Source organism: Corythoichthys intestinalis, chromosome 8 (genome assembly GCF_030265065.1).
Source record: "Corythoichthys intestinalis isolate RoL2023-P3 chromosome 8, ASM3026506v1, whole genome shotgun sequence".
NCBI classification, from domain to species: Eukaryota; Metazoa; Chordata; class Actinopteri; order Syngnathiformes; family Syngnathidae; genus Corythoichthys; species Corythoichthys intestinalis.
Genome location: NC_080402.1, coordinates 10452487 through 10474742, shown reverse-complemented (window position 1 = coordinate 10474742; position 22256 = coordinate 10452487). Strand labels below are relative to the sequence as shown.

At 38.7% G+C, this 22256-nt stretch overlaps 1 protein-coding gene across 4 annotated transcripts in view; it reads right to left on the bottom strand.

Moving 5' to 3' along the window:
* gstcd (glutathione S-transferase, C-terminal domain containing) overlaps positions 1-22256 on the bottom strand; it is a 132938-nt gene that overhangs the window by 106935 nt on the left and 3747 nt on the right. For 3 of the 4 annotated variants that reach the window (XM_057842649.1, XM_057842648.1, XM_057842647.1), the window contains exons 3-4: positions 16009-16440; positions 2604-2867 (exon numbers count right to left, since the gene is read on the bottom strand). In XM_057842649.1, the coding sequence (XP_057698632.1) occupies positions 2604-2867; positions 16009-16440 (696 nt within the window). The remainder of the gene's footprint in view (positions 1-2603; positions 2868-16008; positions 16441-22256) is intronic. The other variant, XM_057842650.1, reaches the window with a different exon arrangement.

Here is a 22256-nt window from a genome sequence, read left to right as displayed (position 1 = left end):
CCACTTAGAGTGTTTGTTGCCAAAAAGCTAAATCTTTGTCTCATCTGACCAAAGCACACGGTCCCAGTTGAAGCACAAAGCACACGGTCCGAGGCTTCAAATGGGACCGTGTGCTTTGGTCAGATGAGACCAAGATTTAGCTTTTTGTCAACAAACACTCTAAGTGGGTCTGGCGTGCCACAAAAGATGCGCATGCTGAAAAGCACCTCATACCCACTGTGAAGTATGGGAGTGGGTCAGTGATGCTGTGGGGCTGTTTCGCTTCCAAAGGCCCTGGGAACCTTGTTAGGGTGCATGGCATCATGAATGCTTTGAAATACCAGGGCATTTTAAATCAAAATCTGTTGCCCTCTGCCCGAAAGCTGAAGATGGGTCGTCACTGGGTCTTTCAGCAAGACGATGACCCTAAACATATGGCCAAATCTACACAGAAATGGTTCACCAGACACAAAATCAAGCTCCTCCCATGGCCATCTCAGTCCCCAGACCTTGTTTTGTTAGCAAAAGGGGGTTGTACAAAGTATTAACACCAGGGGTGCTAATAATTGTGACACACATTATTTGATGTCAAATAATTATTTCTTTATGTGGGATTTTTGCCCCACTAAATACATGCACTTGTATTGAAGGTTGGATTTTTCTCTTTTTTTCCATAAAGGTCCCATATTATTTGAATTAAAAAAAAATTATTAGAAGTTAAAAAACACATCTTAACCAGGGGTGACAATAATTATGGAGGGCACTCTATTAGGAGAAATCAGCAAACAGGAAGTGGGTATGGGAGGGCAGAAAGGAAGGATGCAGACAGAAGAGATGAACAAAAAACAACATGAAAATTATTTCACGCCTATGCTACATATGAACATCATGGTGCTATTGTTAGCTAATTATATTTATCCGTGGACACCATGTGGGGGGCCTGACAACTGGTGAGAAAAATGAGGGAAGGTGAGTCAAAATGAGATGCGATTAGGGCGGGGTGGAGCACACACAATTGAGTAATGTGAGGTCGGGAACCCAGTATTATGTAAATCACCTGTAAGTTTGGATATGTTACATCCTATTCTGTGCTACCTGATCGCTAATCCTGGCACCGACAATCCATCTACCTGAATGTGTGTAATTGCACCCAGTCATGAACCCCCTCAGGGGCAGTTTACATGGCGACTTTGCGACACAAAGACGCAATGACTGAGTAGCGGACTCGCCTCGCATGCATATGGTGTCGGCGAAGACAAAAAATTCTGAATCCTGCCTCCAAAGGGGAAGAATTCGATTGCTGGGGATTGAGGGGGGCTTCCTCGGCATGCATATCAAAGGCTCCCGCGGCGCGAGACCGCGACGTTAACGTCAGCACTCGTACACGTCACATTGGGCGTGCGCAGCAGTGCTACTCGACATTAAAAACAGCAAATATGGCGAAATGTCGGCTTTAATTTACTGTTTTAATAATATTTTTAAATTAAATACGGATGAATGTTTCAATTTTTGTGCCTTTGTGAACAAAAGAAAAATGCCATTGCTTCGAGTGGGCGGGCATATTTTTTTCCGGGCTGAGGGAGCTTGATGGGGTCAAAGTGCATCATTATCTGTTGCCCTGTAAATCTGCACTGCCCCCTAGGGCCTGGCATGAATCCTACATCGTTTTCATGCCGAATTGCGACATTGTTCAAATGGAAACGCAAATGCAAATGCAAATTTGAAATTTTTCGTATTCTCGGAGAGTCACCAAGTAAACAGCCCCTCAATGTGTGATAGCCCTGCAGTAAAGTGGAAATGCTGCTCCGTGGACACCCCGGTACTGCCCTCGGCAATCGAGGAGTGGAGGGGTGTGCTGCGGTCGCCTCCACTCCTCCACCCCCGATATTTTTTAGAGGTTTCATTTTCATAACTAAAATCCTATCGAGTGTATGTGTATTGTTTATGGTGCAATTATGATCATTTCAATATCGCCCTCTGGTGGACAAGTTACAGCTAATGTGACAACTAATCCGCCTGACTACCAACCTTGTTCTTCCCAAACATAGAGTGAAATGCGGAATTATTTTTTTCTGCAGTTGTCTCAGCACATGTTACATCTACTGCAACATTTATTTGTTCATTTTGGCTGGACTGCTTCCACAGCAGTTGAAAAGATTGCTGGCACAAAGTGCAGCGTGTGCAAGAATTGCAAATGTGTGTGCTGATTGTATTATTCTATAATGTAAGGTGTTTTTTATTAGCTGGCCCAATAAAAAGAATAATAATAATCTTCATATCATCGTAAAGCCAACCCATTAAAAAAGACCTTTTGAAATGTTAATTTGATGACTGAACACTCCTCTGGAGCCCTGCCAAAGGGAGGAGACATTGTACAATTAAAAGAAGGTCTGCCAGGAGCTAAAGCAGATTAGACATTCATCCTCGAAGGCTAAAACACAGCAGAAATGGAAGCACAAAATGTCTGCGTCGGTTGAATTAAAGATAAATGCGAAGTGTTGTAATGAGCAGCCAATTTTAGTATTCAACTTTGCCAGGAAATGCAGCTCATGAAGCAAAATAGTCTAAAAATGACCTAATGCATTTTCTACACAAGCTGCAAGTAAGAAAGTGAAATATTTTACTTTAAGTTTGGTGATAGTGGGCCGGGGTCCACCGACAAAAGGCAGCTGTTTGCTGGTCTCCTCTTCTTGCTCCAGATGACCTGCTGGGCTGTTCTCAGCCGGTGTTCCATCTATGATGGGCAGCAGCTTATCGGGCACGATAAGCTTGATCCCGCAGGTTTCGGCGGCGCGAAGGACCCCGGGGACCTTCTGAACGCGGCTGTACCAGCCCAGCAAGTGGGGTAGGCTTTGCAGAGTGCTGGCAGCATGGGAGTCAATGGAAGACTGTCAAAAAAAGCAGTGAGGGGATAAAAAAAAGTGACTCATCAGACGTCAGATTCTCACGTAATACCTTCGTATAGCCTCACTGGGGGTCACATCAAAATAGGGCTGCAGCTATCGAATATTTTAGTAATCGAGTAATCGACTGAAAATTCTAACGATTAATCAAGTAATCGGATAAAACATATATATTTTAAGGTGAAGAGCAATTATGAATATACATGAGAAAACAAGACATTTCATCTAATATTGAACCATTTTCAGTCAATCAATGTCTTTATTTTCGATGTACTGTACATTGTTGAAAACAGCCAACAATTGCATCTCAGATGTAACTAGAATAAAAAAAAGACTAATTCACTGCTTTCACTCCAAAAACTTTTAGATCTTATTAAAATATATATATATATATATATATATATATATATATATATATTTCTTACCTAAAAATGCCATTATGCTTGATAACACACATCACTTAAAAGTTAGGATTTTTCCCCATATGTTTCAATTGAATTTCTATTTGTGTCAAGCTGTTTTTAAGTTGTAGTTAAGTTTTAAGTTAATCTGAACTGTAAGTCCTGATAGCATTTTGAGTTTTTGTAGTGTTCAAAATAAATGTATGATACAGGCTGTATTAGAGCACAGTAGGGACCAGTGCTACTTGGTGTTTTATCCAGCAATGACTACTGAGTTAAAATTGATAGTTAGCATAATTAAGTATTTATTTTACACCCTCATCACTCCACGACGCTATGTTATGTTAAAGCCTGTATGTAAGACACGTTAGCCACGCATCAACAGTGGTCACAATTAATAGAAACCTAGCCCTCCGCAGGGCTAACGTTACGTGAGCTAGTGACAGTAACGTTAATCTTATTTATTAGCGCTTAGCGCTCTACTGCTTTAAGATGGCGGCTGTTTACTAACGCCGCTGACTCTGTCATTTCGCATCTAGTTCAACATACATGTGATCTCTATGAGACGCATCAGACACTACCTGCTACCAACGTAGCATCATGCGGGCTAGTTTTTAGCAACGTCGGCGTCTTTTGTAGCGGGTGTCGGCTGCAGTAAGTTTTTTTGCTTCTTCCTCTACGCACGTGACATCAGCGAATTGTCCCGAATTGAAAGTAGTCCGAGCAAAACGTGATTCTTAGAGCTGTCAAAATAAACGATTACTCGAGGTGAATAAAATTACTCGGATCAGTTTTTAAACTTGAGTTACTCGAGTTGCTCGAGTATTCGTTTCAGCTCTACATCAAAACAAGCCCTGCAGGGAAATAATGATAAAGACCCCAAAACGAACACGGTGTCACAGCAATTACAAGGTGAAAACGCAAGGCTCATGGATACAACAAGGGGGCGGCACGTAAAGAATCGGCTGTGTCTACTTTGCGTTGGCGACTGTCAAGAGGAGACATGCTAGGCCGAGTGTGAAACTGGAAACCGCTGGAGCACAGCTGACTTGTAAGAGGCTCATCGTGGGAACTTGGGTTTGTTCCTAACGTAGAGGAATAGCTGCTGACGGCTGGAGGGTGAAATAGATGTTGTGGCTGTCTGGCGGCATGCATGAGAACAATAACATTTGGAGTTAAACATTCGCTTCCTCAGTAGGCGAGAGACACGTCCTGGAAATTGCTATATCTATGTATACAGACCCTGTCTTTCTGAATTTGCATAGTGGGGCTATTTTTTGAAGAAATATTAACCCTTTAAAAGTGAAATGATACAATGCATTTTTTGGGACATTTGGGTGTCCGTTTTTTGGAAATGTTTGTGTTGGTAGTCTTTCAACTAATTAATCATCATATTTGGAAACTCTATTTCGAGTTTGAAGGTACTTGAGTCTTTAAAGGGAGCACAGGATAGCTCCAAATATGGCTACAGGACAAAATTATAATTTTGAACCACCTATATTAGGCCACGAGTTGGCCATGTGGGTACATGATGATGGAAATGAGGTTTTTACCCCATCAACAGCTGCCTTTCATCAACATTTTGAGCCAATAACAACTTTGATTATCTACTTCACTATGATCTAAGCTTTTGCACATGGTATTATTTTGGGGGGTTTTCTGAAAAATACTAAATCTGGAAATTAGGTCAACTTTTGTTTTAACTGCCTATTCTTGTTCCTGGTAGCAAGGGCGGATCCACAAGGACGGCATGGGGTGGCAAGGGCCACCCTAAAAGACACAGATGAAAGAAAAAAAAAAAGCTCCAGTCAAATTGGTATTTACTGCCATCAAGTTAGTAGTGGTGTCAGTGAGGATCCTTATAATAATCATGTAAAAAGGTTTTCTCTCTAGATCAGTTTTAGGTCTGTCCCAAACGGCTATTTTTCTCCCGATTAGTCAGCAGACTTCTTTTAACGATTAGTTCACTAATCTAATTTTTTTGTTTTATTTTGTTTTTGTTGACACTTATTAATTCACCAAAACATTTTGGAACACTTCAATTCTTTATTAAAGTACAAATAAACAAATAAATAATAATAAAGCACAGATAAAGAATGAGGTCAAATGCTGATAGCATCACCTAGTGCAGTACTTCTCAAATGGTGGGGCGCGCCCCCCCAGGGGGGCGCAGAGCGATGCCAGGGGGGGCGCGAGTGACCTCGGGGAACATGCTTTTTTTTTTTTTTTTTTTTTTTTTGCCGTACTAGAATAAAGTGTACTTGCACATCCACTCCGTGGGTGGCAGTGGCGCTCTCATTTTCAAAGTGCGTGCAGTATTTTTGAAGTAAGCAAGAGCACACGGAAGAGACTCATGCAGAGCTGGACTCACGCAGCGACCCACTGTCTTTCTCACGTGTCCGGCCGAGAAGTGCCGTTTTCGGCTTGGGATCGTCACGACCACCGCCCTCACCTACGGTTCTCCCTCGGCCGCCGAGAATGCGCTTTTTTCGGGCCGTTTGCCTTTGACTTTTAATATAGTGGGAAATGAGGAAAGACCACTGTTTACTGAGTCTAAAAATGATTATAGCGGAGAAGCCAAATCAGTTAAGACGCCACTTAAAGACATTAGACCTCAATCTCATTGATAAACCGCTTGATTGTTTTTCAGCGAAAATGTGCCGAATATCACAATCGTCCCGCTTTGTCAGTGTTATATCAGTAAACCAGTGAGCACTGTGGTGAATCAGCGAAAATAAAAACTTTCCTTCTGTCCAGAGACCTTTCCCCCCCCTTCTATTCAGTTTTGTTTTTTTTCGGTCAAATTTTTTGGCATGTTGTCCTGAAGAGTAAATGTTTCTAATCAATTTGAATTTGTTATTATTTACTGATTTTATTACATTTTATTTTTCAGTATCAAATGGTCAAAAATGTACCTTGAGTGTATTTTTACAGTTTGGATGTGACTTTTTTTTTTTTTTTTTTTTTTTAACTTCAGGCAAATTGATGCGCATTAAGTCTTTTCTGTTACAAGCAACACAATGTTAAAAAAGTTATACTTTATTACAAGTTGATCTATGTTACTTTTTTTCTTTAATAGAAAAAAAAGGACACAATGTTAGGCTGAGGCGTACTTATAATAGTAATATAGACGAATGATACTATTTACAGTGGCGGCAGAGAGTTGGGGGGGGGGGCGCGAAACATTTACGTCTTCCTTGGGGGGGCGTGACAGAAAATAATTGAGAAGCACTGACCTAGTGCAAAAGAATGTAAACAGATTCAGAACACTGACTTCGCCTCGCCAACATAATTTAAAACAATTCTCAAAAAAAAAATTCCGAGCATCAATATTAAAGTATACTACTATATATAATAGTATTATAATAATTATAATAATTAGAGATGCCGATCGATCGGGTCCGATCACGTCATTTTCAAAGTATCGGAATTGGCAAAAAAATATCGGACATGCCTTTTTTTAATATACTGTATATATATTTATTTGTTAATTAAATCATTTTCTAATTGTATTTAACGTTACAGACATAATGTGTTACACTCTTCCAGAGTCTTTAGTTTAAGCTCAAGGTAGGGTTATCAAATTTATCGCGTTAACGGCGATAATTAATATTTTTTTCATTTATCACGTTACAATATTTAACGCAATTAACGCATGCACTGCACAACCCACTCGCGCATTGTCGCGATCAATCTATAATGGCGCCGTTTTACCCATATAGTATATAGAGCTAAAAGGCAGCGTAAAATGAGTAGAGTGAATTTTGGCATCCTTTGGAGCCTTTTTGTAAATGGCTAAAGCCTTACAATCCCTCTCCCAGCGATTAGATTAATTGTGGGAAGCAATGTGGGGAAGAAAGGTAGAAGTTGATCTTTTTCTTAACACCCTATGTTATTTCCCAACGCAGAGAAGATATATCAATTGGTGCCACTACGCACAGTCATGGTTCCACTTCCCATCGTGCATTTGGGCAGAACAGTAAAATGGCTACAGTATCATTTACTGAAAGCTCAACAAATACACTAGATGGTAATATTTAGTCACAATATACAAAGTCACATGTATCCTTTAAGAATTACAAGTCTTTCGATCCGTGGATCCCTCTCACAGAAAGAATGCTAATAATGTAAATGCCATCTTGAGGATTTATTGTCATAATACACAAATACAGTACTTATGTACTGTATGTTGAATGTATATATTCGTCCGAGTTTTATTCATTTGTTTCTTAATGCATTGCCAAAATGTATATGATCGGGAAAAATTATCGGGAATGATTGGAATTGAATCAGGAGCACAAAAAAAGCAATCGGATCGCGAAATATGGGGATCGGCAGATACTCAAACTAAAACGATCGGGATCGGATCGGGAGCAAAAAAACATGATCAGAACTAGAGCTGAAACGAATACTCGAGCAACTCGAGTAACTCGAGTTTAAAAACTGATCCGAGTAATTTTATTCACCTCGAGTATTCGTTTATTTTGACAGCTCTAAGCATCACGTTTTGCTCGGACTACTTTTAATGCGGGACAACGCGCTGATGTCACGTGCGTAGAGGAAGAAGCAAAAAAAAAAAAAAACTTACTGCAGCAGACAGCCGCTACAAACGACTCCGACGTTGCAAAATACTAGCCTGCACATGCTACGTTAGTTGCAGTTAGCTCTGGTGAGTCTCATAGAGATCACATGTATGTTGAACTAGATGCACAATGACAGACTAGGCCGCGTCTGGGCAGCGTTAGCAAACAGCCGCCATCTTAAAGCAGTAGAGCGCTAAGCGCTAACAAAGAGCGCTAAGCGCTAATATATAAGATTAACGTTACTGTCACTACTAGCTCAAGTAACGTTAGCCCTGCAGAGGGCTAGGTTTCTATTGATTAAGACCACTTTCGATGCGTGGCTAACGTGTCTTACATACAGGCTTTAACATAACATAGCGTTGTGGAGTGATGAGGGTGTCAAATAAAAACTCAATAATGCTAACTATCAATTTTAGCTCAGTAGTCATTGCTGGATAAAACACCAATTAGCACTAGTCCCTAATGTGCTCCAATACAGCCTGTATCATACATTTATTTTGAACAAAAATTCAAAATCCTATCAGGACTTACAGTTTAGACTAACTTAAAACTTTACTAGAACTTAAAAATGGCTTGACACAAATAAAAATTCAATTGAAAAACGTGGGGAAAAATCGTAACTTTTAAGCGAAGTGTGTTATCAAGCGTAAAGGCATTTTTAGGTGTGTGTATGTATGTATGTATGTATATATATATATATATATATATATATATATATATATATATATATATATATATATATATAGTGAATTAGTCTTTTTTTTTTAATCCTAGTTACATCTGAGATGCAATTGTTGGCCGTTTTCAACAATACACATCAAAAATAAAGACATTGATTGACTGAAAATGATAAAATGTCTTGTTTTCTCATGTATATCTATAATTTCTCTTCACCTAAAAATATATTTGTTTTATCCGATTACTCGATTAATCGATAGAATTCTCAGTCGATTACTCGATTACTAAAATATTCGATAGCTGCAGCCCTAATCAGAACAACCCTAATAATAATTATTCATTGCCAATCTGATTTTTCATAAAGGGTGTCATTTTAAAGCTATTTTTAGTGTAGAATCTGAATTCTTAAGTATGTGAGATTACCTATAGAAATGTGCTATTTATATGTTGAACATGACATGCTTTTATTTTTTAAATGTTCACCGGAAGTACGTTCCCTAAACCGCTAACCGTAAGCTTTACACTCCGCAAAAAAGTTCACTTTTCGTCATTGCATGTGGTATTAGTAATAGATTTTTTTTTTCATTTTTTCGTTTGCAAATGCTGTTAACCAGCTATTTTTCTTGGTTAAAGTGTCAACGCGAAGTTTGCGTTTTAGAGAAGACTGCCAATGTTTTATAGCAGGCTAAAATGGTTAGTAGGTTGTCCTTTTTTCCCCGTTAGACTTAATGTACAAATGCTAACGTTTTACAGTGTTTAATATAGATGTTTTTCCTTATTTTGTATGTCTGAACTTTAATTCTACGGCATGTTGATGACCAATAAACATCGGTGAAAGAACTGGAGTCTCATATGCCATCAACACGCACGCTGCGGTAGCAGCCGTGAAAATTACCGCCCTCATTTTTATTTACCTTTCGATAGATGGCCTTATTGCATATCGCGGCGACAGGCTTAGCAACTCCAATAAAAAATGTTGTTAGTTAGTTAGTTAGTTAGTTAGTTAGTTAGTTAGTTAGTTAGTTAGTTAGTTAGTTAGTTAGTTAGTTAGATGGACTTACGATCTGCCAGCTTCTTGTCTCCTGTCGTCTTCCAAAATTACAACTAGGTGACGGTGCTTTAGGTTTTCATTCACAGCCGACGTGCAGCCTGGTATGCAAGCTTGGCATTGAAGAGACAGGACACAACAGTGTACCCTCCTTTGTTTTGTTGAAATAAGTCAATGTTTTGGCCACTGTGGTGCGCTTTTTTGTGCCGCTTTCCCTGCTCGCATACCGATTGTCCGCAATTCTGAACTTTCTACGCATAAATTTTTTTTAACGCCTCATTAACCGCCGACGGTATGTTGTTCTCGTCGACGCTACGTCGGCGTCATCGATGACGTCAACTAGTCGGTACAGCTCCAATGAGTTTGTAAATATCACTTGGGCCTTTTTGTAGTGTCTACATACGATTTCTTAGCAAACTCTGATTCAATATGTGTAAACATCTGCCATGTGTTGACACTAGAGGTGTAACAATCAATAAGGATCAATATTTCAATTTAAGCACAATTGCATGAAATTCGATCAAAATGCAAAATGATTACAATTTAGATATGACGTTTTTAAAAAAAGAAAAAAAATGTCAAAAAATGTTTCATCAACAAAACTGTCATACACTAATATAAACATGTATAAACAATCGAAACTGATTTGTATTTTTTATTGCTTTAGGTAAATTGGAGCTGATTGTGCTAAATGTCTTCATAATTTTGTATTAAATCGATAATATATCACATGATCATGAAAACATTTTCATCCTCAAAAATCTTCTGGCCCCATCCTATTAGGGGTGTGCCATCTTAGGCACCACACGATTCGATTACGATTCAGGGCGCTACGATTCGATTACTGAACGATGATCACGTCATCGACGATAATCACGGTTATCGCGATTATCGACGTATCGTACATTACTAATTACTACAGTAGCCAAACAAATTATTATCATAAATATATATATATATTTTTTTTTTTTTACAAGAAAGTGCAAAAACATTACCCATTTTAAATGGAGAACATATTTCTCTCAACAATACAATAAAACTTACACAGGTGGAATGAATTCCACATTTTCTGGAAACAAAGTATCTTTAGAAATAAGACTTCTTTGAACCAATATACTTTGTTTTTACTGATTTCTGTACGATTTTACATGTTTGCAGTGTTGCCGCTGTACTTAATCATGGTTTTACACGCTCTGCATATGAAATACACGTCAGCGAGTTAGCGAATTAGCTAATTAGCTTAGCGCTCGGCACTAACTATTAACATCTCAAAAACAACAACAATAAAGGCTAAACAGTACAGGAGGGTTCGTGTACTCACCTCTTACAGATGCACACGGGTCTTAGCAACACACTCAGGACATTTTTGATTGAAATGCCTTAAAACTACTGCTACACATCTGAAAGAAAAGGAGCAACGAACTATCTCTCTTCCCCTCTTGCTCTAAAAAATAACTTGCGCAGGGTCGCGCTTCTGCTACCGCCTGTCTCATACATACATTTATTTTCCAGTCTTTTAAAAAGGAGTAAATCTCTCTCTCAGTAACCAGCAGCAGCCATCATAACGTGCGTGCGCCCGTTAACGGTGCCCGGGCGACAGACATGTCTTGAATTTCGGTATGCTACGAGCGGCTGCCATAAGGTTATGAGGGAAAAATAATCGTTTTTGAACCTTAATGAATCATAATCGAATCATCACGTGTCGGATCGCGATGCATGTAATAATCGATTTTTTTGGAACTCCTCTACATCCTACATATATATATATATATATTTTTTTTTAGATCTTCTCCAGTCTGGTTGTAAAGACAGAGACAATAACTAAAATGATAATATCACCCAATACCCGAATTTCTTAATAATAAATGACAGTGAGTGACTTAACTGTTTATACTAGTGCTGCAACGATTAATCGATTAACCAGAGTAATTTGATTAAAAAAAAGCTTTGAATCAAATTTTGCTGCTTCCAGTTTTGGTTTAATTAGAGTGGCGTTGTAATGGTTTGATTTGAAAGTGTTTGCATTTAGTTTTATTGATTTGGGTTGATACACTGCCCTCTAGTGGCAACAGTAAATATGACATTACTTATTTAACATGGCTGTATCCAGCTGCTCCCTGTTAAGAACAACATAAGATATGTTTTTGTTTGAGCTAATGTTTTTTATGCATTCGTAATTTAGTTTATAGGTATATTTAACAGTTTTGAGGCAATATGTGTTTGAACAATTTGTTAAGTGCATAGTAAGTTAGCATTTTATAGCATTTAAGCTAGCGGACTTTTGCTAAGCTAGTTAGCAAATTGTTCTTTTGTTGCACTTAGATCCTCATTTAATTATTTTTTTAATACCGTTTGAGGTTAAGCTCAGCTATTTCAATTTCTTTTCAAATGAAAGTGCAATTCTGCATCATTTGAAGACAGACTAGGGAATTTTATTTCTTATTTGCATTTAATTCTCTGTTGAAAGTGCAGTCTTAGCAAGCCTTTGTTTTACATCTCCACATTTTTTTCTGCAACACATTAAATGTTCCTAATCCGATAACTCGATTATTCCAACTAATTAGTTGATAGATTAATCAACTACTACAAATAATAGATAGCTGAAGCCCTAGTTTACACTTTATTCTAGTAATTCTGAATGTCCCCCACCCAAAAAAATAAAAATACTGATTTTAACCTCAATATTGGTTGCAAGTGAAAATAGCCTCTGTTGACAGTCAAGGGAGGAAATTCAAATTTGGTATTTTTGCGAGGCTGATCCCACTTAAGAGCACAGCGTGTGTCTCATCCTCTAGCCATCACAACAGGATAATTAAAAGTAATGATACAATAGCGGCAAAGGAGCCTCTGCACTGTACAGCAGGATATGGAAGAAAGTATTAATGGGTTTCTATCAACGCTGCACAGGTCTGTAGGCATAATTCGTTAATTTTTTTGTTGTTGTTTTAATGGAAAATTGACTTTTCAGTCGATTGGATCACAGCACACTCACCAAGTTTTTTTTTTACCCATGATAGAGCAACTCAATTTCTAGATCCACAGATTATACAGTGGTAGCTTTAGGTTAACCCTTTAACACCAAACGTGTCGGCAGCGACGCGTTTGAAGCTTCGCCACGCTGTAATTACGTCAAACACGTGCCGCTGGTTGGTCTCATTTGAAAGTTCAGAAGTTGATGTCCACACCAGTTTCTATTTGAAGTCAATTGACCATGAAAAATGGGAGATAATGTCATTTGAGTTGTATAGTTTTATTGCACTCATAAATATGCATTAAACACTGCATGGACCATGTATCTATCTCCATATTTCCATCATTTCTTGTCCTTTTTCAAAACCGAAAGCCGCACAAAATACTACATATCCCAAAAGCCGTTGTGATGTCAAGAAGGACAACCGAATGTGGACATTTTCAATAAATTTCCGAGCGAGGCGCCAACTAAGGAAAAGGAGGCATGTGAAGCAAGCAATGGAAGGTTGGATTGAGCAAGCGACTTTGAAACGTGCAGAATGAATCTAAAACTAAAATTAGCGCAAGCTAATGCATTATTTCATTAACTCAAGGAAGAATATGAGCCGTATTTGTCGTTGTTTTCCTGGGATGAGTCGGCAAAAGAGTAGGCTGTGTGACGTTCTGTGTGACGCAGCTCCGTGACCTGTTCATGCAGAAGCTTTATTGAGTGTGCAAAAAAAAAAAAAACTTTACTGGGTCATATGCCAGATAAATTTCAATTGAACTGAACTACTTGTCAATATTTTTTAAAATGCTTTTTTTCAATGTTATATATCGTTTTTCTTCACTATTATCTTTTCAATTTTTATAAAGATGAGTGTTCGAGAAGCTTGATTGCATGTGCGTATATACTTTAGATAAGGTGATGGGTATAATACCTAACTTCCCAAAGAGATATCGTCCAAACCCTTTTTAAGTTAGATGATATATATTATTTTTTTCTCACGCTATTTTGCACTGTATATAACCTGTTTTGACCATAGTATGTGTAAAGGCCAAAAACGCCTATGACCATACTTGCTGTTTGTGTTGAATTGTCAAACATAAAACTATTGAATCTTTTTTTTTTTTTTTATTGAATGCTTATCCTAACAAGTTGAATAAATATTATCAAGCTTCAAAACGGTTGGTCAAGCATGTTTGGTTGTCAATGGGACATCAACATTACAAATTTTGAAAAAATCTTTTGGGATTTTTTTTTGCCTTTTTGGGTCCAAAATGTGGATTATAATTGGTCAGTGAAGAAAACAACAGTTTAGACATGAAGTTCAAGGTGTCCTTAAAAAGGGACCCAACTTGGCCATTGTGAACATTTTTTCTTTGAAATATAAAGGCAACATCAAATGCATGCAAATTCGGCCAAAGTAGGCTTAGGTGTTAAAGGGTTAATCATGGGTACCATGAATAACATGGAAGATGAACATTGTCTAGTGTTTAGGGATTCTAAGGGTCTCCGATAACAAAAACTCTGTTAGCACATGTAGTAACGTTTTAAATGATAACTTATATACAGTGTTACCTCTACTTACAAACGTCCCTACAAACTGAATTTTCAGGTTACAACATGGCTTAACAGGAAAATATTGCCTCGTTACCAAATAAATTTTAGGATACGAGAGGCAAAAACACAATATGGGCTGCTACTCGTAGCTTCCAGAGTTTACTTTACGTAAGATACGCTATATAGCTGCTCGGCCATTGGCTATAGCTTAGCATCTTCCTGGCATTCAATTGGCTAAGACGGACATTTACTGTATGGATGTGTGTATCCCAGCATGCTCTTCATTCGCTCCTCCGACCATGAGGTGTTCCAACAGCTTTATATTAGTGTATTAACTTTTATTCTTTACTCTACTTTTTTTTTGCATTATGCACAACTCACATTTTATGTTTATTGTGCAATAATGTTATTGTAACATATACTTTTGACACGTTTTGATGCATTTTTATGCTTTAAAAAAGATTGATGTCTGAATTTTCAGAGGCTTGGAATGAATTAGGGCATTTACCGCCTTTTTCGGACTATGAGTTGCAGTTTTTTTCTTAGTTTGGCAGAGGTTGCGTCTTATACTCTGGAGCGACCTATGTGTGATTATTTACGGTTGGGTCAGGCTGACTTCTCTCTCACAAATTTTTTTTCAAATAAATATATATTCATTTATTTATACTAGAACGATGTATGGATGTTAAATAAAATAAATAATTTGGATAAAACAGAGAAGGCAATGTGCATGCCTGCGCATGTGAACGCAGTGGCCCCGCTCTCTTTTCAAACTTCCCCTCCCGCCCTGCCGCCCTCCGCGAGCATCCTGATATTTCCTTTTTCGATATGGAGCAGCTAGGAGTGAAAAACAAACTAAAGACGGGAATTGAAAAGCAAACAACTGCGGTAGGACTGGGATATGTAAAGGATTCAAACTGATTGCTGAAGATGCTATACGGAAACCTGTGTCAGCTTCAATGAATTTAAACGAATGTGGCGCTTTGGTCTCATAAGGGAAATGTATTTATCAAACGTTTCCAGCGTTATTTCGTTTGTAAATGCATTTATAATGATCATTAAAATATGTAGACTACTTAAACATTGAGAAAACTTTTTTCTGCCAACTCGAGGAGATTAAAATAAATGTCAAATCCACTATCCACGTGTTAGAACAGACATGCAAATATTAAAAATGTTTATTGAATATGCATCTTACAGTCTTGTTTAACTGGGAAAATGCGTTACAAAAGACAGGCTTTAAATTGTTATCATTATGCATATATGCACCGGCATCGTCACAAATGCGATAACACAAAACGCAACAACGCATCGCATCCCCGGATTTCCTCCTTCTCCTGAGTCCTCACAAATAAAATATAAAATTTTGTGTGTTTTTTTAAGGGCTCGTGCCTAAAAATAAAACATAAAATTTGGGGGGTTTTCGGGCTCAGGCAAGCAAATCAAATTAATTGATCGGGCTCGGGCTGCGTCGGGCTTTAATACCCGCGGGCCGGTCGGGTCGGGCTGGACTTTTTAGGCCTGATCTAACTTCTAGCATCATGTAATGTTAGCATACTGTACACTTATTCAGCATGTTGTTCTCTATTGTATTTTTATATTAAATTGCCTTTCAAGATGACATGTCTGTTCTTGGTGCTGGATTCTATCAAATAAATTTCCCCCAAAAAATGCAACTTATACTCCAATGTGACATATATGTTTTTTTTCCTTTTCATTGTGCATTTTTTGGCTGGTGCGACTTGCAGTCCAAAAATACAGTAGTTACCACTGTGTATTAAAAAAACCTATATATCTGTTAACTGCACTGAGTGCAAGACTCAGCAAATGACACACTAGGTTCAAACAGGTTCTGTGTTATGCATTGGCACAGACAGGCTTTAATGATTAGCAGGGAGCTCACCAGATACTGATGGATGCAAGGCAGCAAGACCACATCAGTCAGAGTGAAATACAGCCCCTCAGCAAACACGTGCTCCAGCACAGGCAGGTCGTTGGTCTTGACTTTTCTAATCTCACAGCTCTCCCTAGTGGTCGGAATCGGAGCTGCGGCAATAGACAGCTTTGCCAGAGCAGCTTTGAGTTCCAGTCCCTCACCCAGGTCTGAATGCACGCTTCTCTCAGCAGAGGAAACATTCCCGTTTTGTCTAAGCTGCTTGAGCTTCTGTCGGCGGATTTTGTCGTCGTTGTGGACTTTGACAGGCTCGGCTAGCCTTTGCTCCAATGAAAGGATGGCAGAGGGCGTTGGATAAGGCTCATGGCTGCTGGGATTTCGGAGGTGCTCCTCAACAGCGGACGGGATGTCGATTTCACAGAGTCTGGTCCACTTGCTCACCTGAGAGAATGGAGAAAAAAGAAATGACGGAGTGCGATAATGGCAAAAATGTGATGCTGACAGAGTCGTTAATGGAATTTATTACATTGTGCAAAAGCTGTCAGCAGATTGTGCTGAAAGTAAGTGTCTGTTTCAAGACCGTCACCAAACTTTTTTAAACTCATGTGTTGCTATTGACAGCAATAAACGTGTAACTCATTTGAAAGACAACATTCAATTAAGAACAAAGATTTGTATTTTTGCAATCACTTAAACCAGTGTTTTTCAACTGGTGTTCAAGAACTGCTCCGATTTCCAGCCACCTTGCTGTCCGCGACAATGTGGACCCCAGCACGTCTACTGTACATCATTGGATTAGACTCGTCAAGTGTCGATATACACGAAAGTGTTCTGTTTTATTCATACAGTGCCTTGCAAAAGTATTTGGCCCCCTTGAATCTTGCAACCTTTCGCCACATTTCAGGCTTCAAACATAAAGATATGAAATTTAATTTTTTTGTCAAGAATCAACAACAAGTGGGACACAATCGTGAAGTGGAACAACATTTATTGGATAATTTAAACTTTTTTAACAAATAAAAAACTGAAAAGTGGGGCGTGCAATATTATTTGGCCCCTTTACTTTCAGTGCAGCAAACTCACTCCAGAAGTTCAGTGAGGATCTCTGAATGATCCAATGTTGTCCTAAATGACCGATGATGATAAATAGAATCCACCTGTGTGTAATCAAGTCTCCGTATAAATGCACCTGCTCTGTGATAGTCTCAGGGTTCTGTTTAAAGTGCAGAGAGCATTATGAAAACCAATGAACACACCAGGCAGGTCCGAGATACTGTTGTGGAGAAGTTTAAAGCCGGATTTGGATACAAAAAGATTTCCCAAGCTTTAAACATCTCAAGGAGCACTGTGCAAGCCATCATATTGAAATGGAAGGAGCATCAGACCACTGCAAATCTACCAAGACCCGGCCGTCCTTCCAAACTTTCTTCTCAAACAAGGAGAAAACTGATCAGAGATGCAGCCAAGAGGCCCATGATCACTCTGGAAGAACTGCAGAGCTCTACAGCTGAGGTGGGAGAGTCTGTCCATCGGACAACAATCAGTCGTACACTGCACAAATCTGGCCTTTATGGAAGAGTGGCAAGAAGAAAGCCATTTCTCAAAGATATCCATAAAAAGTCTCGTTTAAAGTTTGCCACAAGCCACCTGGGAGACACACCAAACATGTGGAAGAAGGTGCTCTGGTCAGATGAAACCAAAATTGAACTTTTTGGCCACAATGCAAAACGATATGTTTGGCGTAAAAGCAACACAGCTCATCACCCTGAACACACCATCCCCACTGTCAAACATGGTGGTGGCAGCATCATGGTTTGGGCCTGCTTTTCTTCAGCAGGGACAGGGAAGATGGTTAAAATTGACGGGAAGATGGATGCAGCCAAATACAGGAACATTCTGGAAGAAAACCTGTTGGTATCTGCACAAGACCTGAGACTGGGACGGAGATTTATCTTCCAACAGGACAATGATCCAAAATATGAAGCCAAATCTACAATGGAATGGTTCAAAAATAAACGTATCCAGGTGTTAGAATGGCCAAGTCAAAGTCCAGACCTGAATCCAATCGAGAATCTGTGGAAAGAGCTGAAGACTGCTGTTCACAAACACTCTCCATCCAACCTCACTGAGCTCGAGCTGTTTTGCAAGGAAGAATGGGCAAGAATGTCAGTCTCTCGATGTGCAAAACTGATAGAAACATACCCCAAGCGACTTGCAGCTGTAATTGGAGCAAAAGGTGGCACTACAAAGTATTAAAGCAAGGGGGCCGAATAATATCGCACGCCCCACTTTTCAGTTTTTTATTTGTTAAAAAAGTTTAAATTATCCAATAAATTTTGTTCCACTTCACGATTGTGTCCCACTTGTTGTTGATTCTTGACAAAAAATTAAAATTTCATATCTTTATGTTTGAAGCCTGAAATGTGGCGAAAGGTTGCAAGGTTCAAGGGGGCCGAATACTTTTGCAAGGCACTGTATGTGACGACCGTCAATCCTCCCAGTGTTTTATTCCAACACATTGTCGAGGACAGCAAGGTGGCTGATGGCTAGAAATCAGAGCAGTTCTTGAATGCTACACAAGCAGCTATCCAACAGCGCCGTGGTGCCAAACAAGCTTAAATGTAATCTCCAAACAAAACACCCGTCGCTTCCAAACAAGTCGATGGACTATTTTGTTCGCCTTTGTGAAAACACAGAGAAACAGGCAACTTTTTTGAGAAAAACTACAAAGGTTAGAAAGCTCTCAAAGCCAGTTATGCTGAACTTGTTGCTAAATTCAAAAAGTCCCACAAAGTGGCAGCCTACCGTAATTTCCCGAATATAAGGCGCACCCGTGTATAACGCGCACCCCCAATTTACCTGCAAAATCTAGGGAAAATTCTTGTACCCGTGTATAACGCGCACCCTAATTTTAGCACCAATAAATACGGTAGAATACAAGAAAACAGCTCGTGTAGATATACAGAAATGTCATTTTAATTTAACAAATTATAAACAGACATAACACAGCACAAGCATAGCACAGTGATAAATACCGTTCCGGTAGTGCAAAACATTACTGTAACAACCTTTAACAACTTCTCCAACTTAAGAGAACCCGTGAGAAAACAAAACAGCCATATCTGTATTATACATGAACATCTAAAGCATTCTTATAAGTGCTTTTCTGCCCCTACCAATTGCTTTTGCTGATGACTTTGCTTGTTCCAGCTGCTTCTTCATTCATTTCCAATACCGCACACTCGATTCTCCGACGTCATACGGTCTTGCCGCTTCACGAATTCCAGCTTCCTCAGATACGGAAATTACTTTCCTTTTGAAGGCTGCCGTGGAGTTTGCTCGTTTCATCATCATGAAATACCGCAAATGTATCTTCCTTGGAATTATTCTGTAAAGTAAAAGTGACGACTGAAGTGGGAAAACGAAAGGAGCTCATAACAGTGCAGACGAAACGAACTCACGGAAGTCATTCGACCAATCAGAGTGAAGAATTACCAAAACAAAAGGTGACGTAATATACCGTAATGGCGGCAACAGATCACCGTATGCGTTTTCTTCAACACAACATGGTCGTGTCAATAAAGAAAAAGTCTTAAAATATACATATTTATATGTATTTATTTCTGTCTCCATCCATATACCCGTGTATAATGCGCACCCTCGATTTTACAAGTGGATTTGGGGAAAAAAAGTGTGCCTTATTTTCGGGAAATTACGGTAATTAATACTACCTGCCTGCAAAGTAACTGTCAGCGAGATACTCGGCCCTGATGCGGTTAAAGACATTGCTGAAGTCCCCCTGTCTGATAAGTCCAACTGCGATAAAACAAAAAACAAATAAACAGAGACAAAGAGCTGTTGAAGAAGAGCTTTGAGTGCGTCTTCCAGCTAGGATATCGGCCAGTGTTCATCTAAACAGGCTCAAGTTACACTGAGTTAGAATAAATATTGAGAAATTATTGGTAGGGTTATTACGATCATGTTTTTATGCTCCCGATCCGATCCCGATTGTTTTAGATTGAGTATCTGCCGATCCCGATATTTCCCGATCCGATTGCTTTTTTTTTTTGCCCCCGATTCAATTCCAATCATTCCCGATAATTTTTCCCGATCATATACATTTTGGCAATGCATTAAGAAAAAAATGAATAAAACTCGGACGAATATATACATTCAACATACAGTATATAAGTACTGTATTTGTTTATTATGACAATAAATCCTCAAGATGGCATTTACATTATTAACATTCTTTCTGTGAGAGGGATCCACGAATAGAAAGACTTGTAATTCTTAAAGGATAAATGTAACTTTGTATATTGTGACTAAATATTGCCATCTAGTGGATTTTTATGGGCTTTCAGTAAATGATAATTCAGCCATTTAACTCCTGCCCAAATGCATAATGGGAAATGCAACCATGACTGTGCGTAATGGTACCAATTGATATATCTTCTCAGCGTTGGGAAATAAAATAGGGTGTTAAGAAAAAGATCAACTTCTACCTTTCTTCCCCACATTGTTTCCCACGATATTTCTAATCGTTGAGAGAGGGATTGTAAGGCTTTAGCCAAATAAAGAAAGGCTTCAAAGTCTGCCAAAATTCTCTCTACTCATTTTACGTTGCCTTTTAGCTCTGTGTATACGTAATACGGTGCCATTATAGATTGAATGCGACAATGCGTGAGTGGGTAGTGCAGCGCATGCATTAATTGCGTTAAATATGATAATGTTATTACCGCCGTGGACGCGATAAATTTGACAGCCCTACTTTAAGCCAAAACTAAAGACTCTGGATGAGCGTAAGACATTGTCTGTAACGTAAAATACAATTAGAAAACGATTTAATTAAATATATATATATATATATATATATATATATATAATATTACAAAAGGCATGTCCGATATTTTTTTGCCGATTCCGATACTTTGAAAATGACGTGATCGAACCCGATAAGATCGATCGGGACATCTTTAATTATTGGATAATTGAATATACTGTACAGGAAGTAATTTTAGAACTTTTTGGTTTGTGGTGTGCCGCTACATTTTTCCTTATGTAAAAACGAGCCGTGACTCAGAAAAGGTTGAAAAACACTGACTTAAACTATGCAAATGTGGTTTCCCAATATAAATCCTCAAATGTCCTTCATTGTGACACTGCACTTGAAAGAGGAATCCATTAGCAAAAAAGAAATACTCTCAACAATAGGGGTGTGACAAAATATCGAAATGGTGATATATCTTGATACTTCGTATCCCAAAAGGTTATCGATATGCTCCTGCCAAGAATTGAGATATCATTTTAAAAAGGTGTCAATGTCTAAAAATAAAACAAAAAATGAACCAACAAGTTGCTACAAAAATCTTCCACCATAATAGTGTCTCTGTTAACTCTAAGGCTGCGCTGATGATGCTCGACGTCCCATCCATTTAGACTGGGAACATTCGTTCATTCAAAACCAGAGCATTCAGTCATTCTGTCTGATTTTCAGGGCATTTATAGGGCACTTGATGTTCATTTTAGGGTATTTACAGGTCATTTCCTGTTGAGTTTGTGTCACTCCCTATTCATTTGGGTGATTCCCAAGTCACTTCCTGTTCTGTAACGCAAAATAAACAGGAAGTGACCCATAAAATACCCCCAAATCAATAGGAAGGAACTGAAAATCAACAGGTAAATGACCTTAAATGGCCCAAAATGACGTCATTGCCTCGCACTGGCTGCCACTGACGGCCATAGACGTTCAATCAGTTTGAAGTGGGAGGGACCCTCCCACTTCAAATGGATTGGACGTCTACTTGTGATAAACTCATTCCAATTCAGAACAGAAGCTTTTTTTTTCTGTTTATTAGTTGTTTGTAAAATATCCTAGAATGATTTCCTGACCTATTTATTCATAATCGTTGTATCGCCGTATCGTCAGATTATCGTCATCTTCAGCTTTGTATCGCAAATCGTATCGTTTCGTGAGGTACCAAGAGGTTCCCACTCCTAATCAACAAATACTGGTAATTATGATCATGTATGTGACTAACTTACAACCAGTTCGGGATGTAGTCTTCCTTTTGCCCTGTGTCAGCTGGCATAGTGAGGATGAATGAATGAATGTTATCATGAATAAATTTGTGTTGTTTTGGGACGTATCCTTGAGTTCAATGTTGCAATCTTTCCTCCTTACTTAAAGTAATAGTGTCCGTCTTTTTTCCGTTGTAGAATTGGCCAACCTGGAAAAAAAACTAGGTTTCTCTATG